At 36.4% G+C, this 7,488-nt stretch overlaps 1 protein-coding gene across 1 annotated transcript; it reads right to left on the reverse strand.

The window, feature by feature from the left end:
- Positions 1-3,666: 3,666 nt before the first annotated feature.
- Positions 3,667-4,836, reverse strand: LOC147885968 (uncharacterized). The gene is made up of 5 exons (XM_087396259.1): positions 4,743-4,836; positions 4,535-4,643; positions 4,293-4,366; positions 3,931-4,016; positions 3,667-3,816 (listed from the first exon to the last, which is right to left on the reverse strand). Exons 1-5 carry the CDS (start codon positions 4,834-4,836, stop codon positions 3,667-3,669), a joined length of 513 nt encoding a protein of 170 aa, XP_087252385.1.
- Positions 4,837-7,488: the final 2,652 nt, after the last annotated feature.

Genomic DNA, 7,488 nt, shown 5'->3' on the forward strand with positions numbered 1-7,488 from the left:
AGAATGGACTATACAAAATGCATTCTTAATGATAAGGCAAGTGAGTTCAAGTGAACTAATCATGCTACAACCATCCCCATCGAGTGCATAAACATCCTAATTTGCTCTAGGCAAAATGGAGGACCCCCATGCATCATAAAATACTTACAATCAACAACAAATTCTAATCCTCCCCGCATTCCCTGTATGCATTGGTAGATTATACTTCACTCCAAGGCTACCGACCACCACTCTAGCAAAACCCATATCCCTCCTTGCAGTAAGTGGCTCCCTATGCCTGCACAAACTTTGGTAATCCCTTAAAGTGGAATTGTGTCCCTCGTGACTAGTGTGACTCATGAAACAAAACCATGCATGCATATCATGCTTGCCCTCTCATCAAGACTAAGAAATTTCACTTAACAATGGACCTTACCAACACTTAGAACATTCACTACCCGCCACTTGCTCCTTCGGCAAAACAACAACAAAGATAAGTCTGGGCATCCCACATCACAATATCCCATGGCAATTGTGACTCCAAGCCCTACATGTGGTTAGAATTTCACAACTAGTTTTGGCAATTAACATATAAGTGCATGCTTATTAACAATTGACCATAAAATTGCTAATATAGCACACAAACACACATAAGAAAGCAAATTGAATTCAAATAAAGATAAGGCTAGTCTTAGCTACCACATAAAGTGGGAGATTCAATGATCAAGTTAGTTCGCAATGGGGAGGTCGAAGTTGATGGAGTTCTAATTACTCTTGGATAAAAGATAAAAGATGACTATAACTTGCCATGTGAAAGAAGCTTGAATTACATTACAAGTATTATACAATTTCTATACATATGTATATATATGTACATATGTGTGTGTGTAAAAAATAGAAACCTATTAACAGCATGGCACACGATGCTTAGATAAAGGTGGAAAAAACTTTTTTCATATTGTCATATGAATTCTCATAATATATGAGTACAACTGGTAAAAAAAAGCCAAATCCATCCAGTAGTCTAGGTTTTCTGATGTCAGGGTCCACTTACCTACCACCATCCAAACAAACTAGGTGTTAGAACATCATAGTTACATTAGGGTAGACAGGTAATGCCTCTTTTCCCCAGCTTGTTATTGTTTTACCTAGGAAAATTGACAACCAAATGGATTCTTTAAAAAACAATGTTAATCCTCAATCATTGTGTACAAAAAGGAAATGTGGTTTAATCCACATCCATTAGTGAACAAATTATTAATTCTAAGCAACCTGTGGAATGATCCACCTCTTTCAGTGAAAAATATTTTTTCCCAAGGGGGGTAGTAAAAAAAAAGACCTATCAATATTTTATGAAAGTAATATAGGTGGTAATCCATTACACACAATTGTTAATTAAGGACCACAGAAAGAAGTCTAAAATAAATGTAAGCTTCACTCGAGAGGAAAAATAAAATGCTAAAAAATTTACAAGAGCTAATATACGTAAATAAATACATAAGAAGAGGAGGAAGGTGAGAGAGCGAAGGACAATAAACTGCAGTAAGTAGTTAACTAGTTGATAGGGGACCCCAAAAAAAAAACCCTTTTTAATTACGCATTCTTCATGCTCAAATTAAAGCCAAAGTTTGAGTTTTTTTTAATAAAAACTAGAGCTTCATTTAAGTACTAATGAACTCACATATTAGATGAATAACTAAGTGACATAATCTAGAAAAAAATCTATGACTAAATTCTAACAACCAAAAAGAAGTTTAACAGAAAGGACCTAAATGAGACACAAGATTAAATGAGCTTTAAGAAACCCAAAAAAAAGGAAGTGAGGAACTAAGAACGAAATAAGAAGAAATAAGATGGAGGTAAGGAAAAGCAGAATTTAAATTTAACAAGAAAATATACACTCACACACACACACACACATAAGAGGGAGGTAAGGGATGTTATATTTATCTAGCAGAATTTAAATTAAATAGGAAAAAATATACATACATACATATATATATATATATATAGTGTTTTAATAAAGTGAATTTATAAAAATCAAAGGGAGAATTTAAACATAAAGGAGGGGGATGGGTGTGAATGAAATACAAAAAAAAGTTTGACTCAAGGTCTAGCTTTGAACATCATCATATCAAGAATCGTAAGTTTATTTCAAGGCCTTTACATATTTCATAACCATTGTCATGCCTACTACTCAAAAAAGGACACACATCTTGGAACATCATCATACAAGCAAGGGATTTCATTCTATCTCAAAGACCAATTGCCCATGCACAGCTTATTCAATTATGTGATTCTCTTCAAGAACCTTTTCCAATTCAATTTATAAATGGAGCATTGACATTTGCAAAGACATGGAATTTTAACTGGTAGAAGAAGGTGTTTTCACATGTTTCATCATTAAGTTAATATTCATGTTGTGGTTCAAACAAGTCATAAGTAAAGAAAAAAAAATTGCCAAAGGTTATCTTATAAGATGGTACCTAGCACTCAAGGGTGAGTTTCAACATAAAACAAGAAAAATATGGCCATCATGATCAGATGCCGTAAACCCTTGCATGACATTCAAGAATTATCATTGTTGGTGCTTGATATAATAATCGTTGCTTTGTACATTTAATCTTGCTCAACGAATATCTCCTAATTCAACTTATACAAAACATTACCCTATAGTATGCCTAGTTAAGAAAAAACATTGGAAAGGTTATCTTGTAAGATGGCACCTAGCTCTCAAGGGTTAAGGATTCAACATAAAACAAGCCATCAAAATAGTTTCAGACGTCATAAACTCTTGCACAAGTTTCAAGAGTTATCACTTTTGGTGCTTGATGCAACAATCTGCACCTCTATACATTCAATCTTGTCCAATTGATATCTCCTAAAAAACAACTCATAAAAAACAATTTCAATACCGGAGAGTCTCTCTCCCATTCGAAGCTAATGTATATGAATTATCAAAACTTTACCTAACTTTATACAAGAGTAAATCACCTATATGCCCCATATGAATCCTCTCTGATAGAAGGAAAAAATTCACAATGAAAGTCCTATTACAAAAAATATTACACACAATCTGACCATTAGTCTTGATTACATACTTTCAAAACCTTAGCATTGGACAATTTTACCAAAGATCATCTATTTGCTCTTTTCTCCACACTCCTAGGAATCTTTTTTGGTAGCATCGCAAGGTAATGTCAAGGCATCCAAAAAAGTACCATTGTTGCTCTCACTTCATAATTGCAAATTATGCAAAAGGGGTCTGCAATTGAACCTTTTGATCAACATCTTAGAGACTTTGAACTACTTTAAATAGTCTAGATCATTGTGCTTAGCTCAAACCGAGAAGCATAAGATCTTCAGCCTTTCCTTCAAAAATGGGTATGGCTACAGAGAAGTATCAATAGCGAAGAAAGGACCACTTTAAGGGTCCTACACAAAATGCATATTGTTGGAATCAATTTCCTCCAAGAAAATTACCTTTGGCGTCTCATCATGCATGTATTAACGTCTCACAAGTATGCAAGGTTTCTTTTACTACTTTATAATTCCTCTGTAATATGACTTACAACTTTGTAATCCTTGCCTGGTAGTTGCATGGCTTCTAAATGCAACCTCCATATGTTGACCCACTTCCACTTCATATGTTTTCTTATATGTTACGCCTTCCATCACTAAGACAATTCAATGCCACTTTGATCCTACCAAAGTGTAGTCCTCATTATCTTCATAAAGGATGGTGCGGATTGCTCTTGTAAAAGAGAGAGTGGGTGAGATTCTAGACGAGCTCTCTACCGATGCCTGTACATGGGAAGGAGGTGGACCTATTGCAACCTACATAATGTTGAAAAAGTCAAGGGGAGAAAAATTGAAGGGGAAATCATCTAGGCATAAATACACAAGGGAAGAAAAAACTTGAATTGGTCTTTTTAAGTAAATTTGATGTACCTCTATTGCTTGGAGTTTTCTAAGATACCATTCTCGTTCCATACGAAGGCCGAGGTAGATCTTTTCAAGAGTAAGCTCCTCTGAACCTTTGATGGATTAAGCAATGACATATACTGTGCATTTCATTCCATTGACCTTTGATGGATTTAGCAATGACAAATACTGTGCATTTCATTCCATTGAACAATCACGCTTACATTCACTTACTGCGTGCATTTCAATCCATTGAGCAATCACTGTTTACATTCATTTACTGCGTGTGTTAATCGCATTTGGATGGCCATATGTACCTAACTGCATATGGTACTGACATTTGAATTGAACAGAGATATACCTTTCTCAAACGTTTGACTAAAGGATACGCAATTTGGTATGCATTTGCAGTAGGCGTCGTAAGTGCATGATGGGCTTCTTAAGTTGTTGCTTATTCTCCCCGCTGCAATTTCGACGTAATTGTAACGTGGAGGTCAATCAACACTTATGAGATACACGACGTGACGAATGCAAACGTTGTATCCATTGTTCTCAAAATAAATTAACAAAAAAAGAGCATTCTGCAGCGAGGAACCGCAACACGCGCAGCAGAAATCATACTGAATCATACCCGACATTGTGAGCGTCTATATCTTCAAAGATCTCCCTCAGATTTTCCCAAACGTCTGTGTTTCCACCTTCAAGGGGATATGCTCCTTCCACGGGTGATTGGTCATTATCTGCATAAAGGATTCTTTCTGAGTGTTTGGAGGCGCAGACAACCATCATAAATCGAACTCGATCTCGAACTTTGAATGAAGCTTGGCAAGTACCAGCACCTGATGAATAATCGAGGTCGTTGGGCTCGTATCTAGGCGTCGGATCTCTCTCGCGATACTTGGAAGGTACGTAGGGCTTGCTTTTGGGATCCATGGAGACAGAAAAACCCAATAAGGGAGCAATGACGCAGAAGATTCCACAAGAGAGCTAGGGGAAATGGAAGTATGGCAAGAAAATCTGCTTGTAATCACCTATTTGGAGATCTTGGGTTGAAAGGAGAAATATGCTCATGTTTAGACACGATGCCTAGGGGACATAAGAAATCATGTATTGGGAGATCTTGAGTTGAAAGGAGATACATACTCGGATAATTTGAAAAAGTCTCTCTCTTGGAGCTCCTGAAATGCTCTACTTTTTTCCCCTTAAGAGAAGAGGCCTATGGGATGGATGTTCAAAATGTAGAGCGAAAAGTCAAGCTGGGTTTCTTAGTTATGTGTTAGGTATTCTTTGTAATGCTAAGTAGTGTTAATATGTCCCCATGATGTTCGAAGCATAAGCATGAATGAGGCGCATGGGAAAAATTAATCTAAGCATAAGCGTGCCCTTTGTCCTCCCTTCCTTCATGCTAAGGCTGCCACCATCCATCCTCCCTTTGCCTTGCCCCTTTTCACGCCTCAGCATCCCTCAGCTTGGGAGAGGCTAGTAACGTACCTTTCAGCCTAGGAGAGGCAGAGAGGAGAGCGAGACAAAGACATGTGGAGGTTGAACAGTGAGGAATGGAGGCGCATGGAAGAATCAAGATATTATAAATATATAATATGCAAAGATTGGATCCATTTGGAAACTATGCTTTGCGAGATTCAATGTCTGCGATTGTATTGTTTAAGTTCTGGGAGAGGAGAATGCAGATAGGTCACAGCTTGGCTCTCCAAAGCTTCAAGCAGCATGTCAATAGATCTCTACCATCGACATTCATTTCTCTTGCCAATTGGCTTACTTAAATTTTGGGAGAGGAGAATGTAGAGACTTCAGAGCTTGGCTCTCCAAAGCTTCAAGCTATCCGTCAGTAGATCTCTACAATCAACATTCATTTCTCTTGCCAGTGCACAACGGAGTTTTCTTTAGAAAATTAGGAATCGGATGCAATTGGTTTGAGTCGAGAATTGCCAGTAGATTGATAGATATGAATTTTTGAATTGGAGCAACCCAATAGTATGTACTAGGAATTTTTGAATTGGTGTTAGTATGATTTCATTAGTGTTAGTACTGCTAAATTTGTTAATCTTGTTTAGTAGTTAGTTGGATTAGGGTTATAGATGGTGGTTGTGTGAAAAGATGTTGCACTCTTTTGGAATTCTAACATTATTGCATGAGAGAGGAGCCTACTAATGGTTGGATTACTATTCATCTTAGCTATAGTTTTTGTCTCCTCTTCATATTGGTGATAATTCTTTTTATAATCACACTGACACACATGGTTACTAATATCTAGAATCAAAACTCCTCTATCTGTTGCACCAGTATTGTGAGAATGATTTTTGATACTTCATGGGATTCAACCACCATAGAATTGCATTTCTTATGAAAAGATTAAATCTCATGTTTGGTCATTATAATCCTCTCACCGGCTCTATACGTTAATATGTGATGTTGTTTCTTAGTGTCCCTTTGCCAAGAACGAGGTGCCATATAACAAATGTTGTGGTTTGCAAAACCTTTAATATTCTTTTGATTAGGAGATGGTGCAATAGTGCTTTTAATCACTATTCCTGACATTAGGAATTTTAATGGATATTAATGAGATTTCTACATTGAATTAGAAGGGTATTTGAAGTGGTGGATTTTTGTTGAGAGATTGATAGTCCTTTAACATCTAGAACTTATAGATTTATTGATTATGAACTAATGTTAAACAATCTTTGACTAGATTTGAAATAAAATGATGTCCTTTATGGGTTCATTATTTTATGAATCTTGGCCAAAGGTGGTCAGAAGATAGTTTGTAATTGGGAAAACTTGCAAATTTAGACAAACCATCTTTGATGTTTCGGCTTGTTAATAGTTCAAGGACTGGTAGTACACCGTTATTTTTTTTGGATTAGTGGTTTGAGGCTTATCTAGTGGAATGTGTAAAGTGGAGTATTGTTTATGAGATAACATTCTAGGTTGAGATTTGCACTGAGATTTGTTGGTAGGTACCTGTATGTGTAGATAAAGCATATTACAATTTGTAATTATATTCTTGCTTTCATAATGGATTGGTTTGTCCAATGAGTCCTCTCTTGTTATAAGCCATAACACTAGCCCTTTTTTAATAATTCATGGTGTAGCTTCCTTGTTGGCTTTATTTCCTCCACCTTCTTTGAAAGGGTCCCGACGTCTTAGGCTATCCATTAAAAGATCATTGTATGAGAGTGGAACCCTAGAGTATCAAAAAGTCAAAACCTTGAATGTTGGAGCTAAAACTTGTAATTTGTCCCCCCATGTAGAACCTTTGTCATTGACTCCACAAGACCACCTGAAAATTGGAATTGTGAAAGGAAGCCACCCATTAGAGCTCCATTGAATTCTAGACATGTATGTGTTCAAGACATTGATCTTTCAATCCAAAATGGAGTGTTTGAAGGTAGAGTCTTAACCAAATATGGGACCTTCATGTTATAGAATGTGATATACCCCAAATCCTTGAAGGTTGATTTGGTCGATAGAAAAGGCATAGGCTGTATAACACTACATATAGATGAGGTCTTCTATGTAGATTTTGTCAAGAATTTATATGTGGGGGACTATGTGCACATAATAAAA

The sequence above is a fragment of the Dipteris shenzhenensis genome, chromosome 25 (genome assembly GCF_047967505.1).
Source record: "Dipteris shenzhenensis isolate YYH24624 ecotype China chromosome 25, Dip_SZ_1.0, whole genome shotgun sequence".
Lineage (NCBI taxonomy): Eukaryota > Viridiplantae > Streptophyta > Polypodiopsida > Gleicheniales > Dipteridaceae > Dipteris > Dipteris shenzhenensis.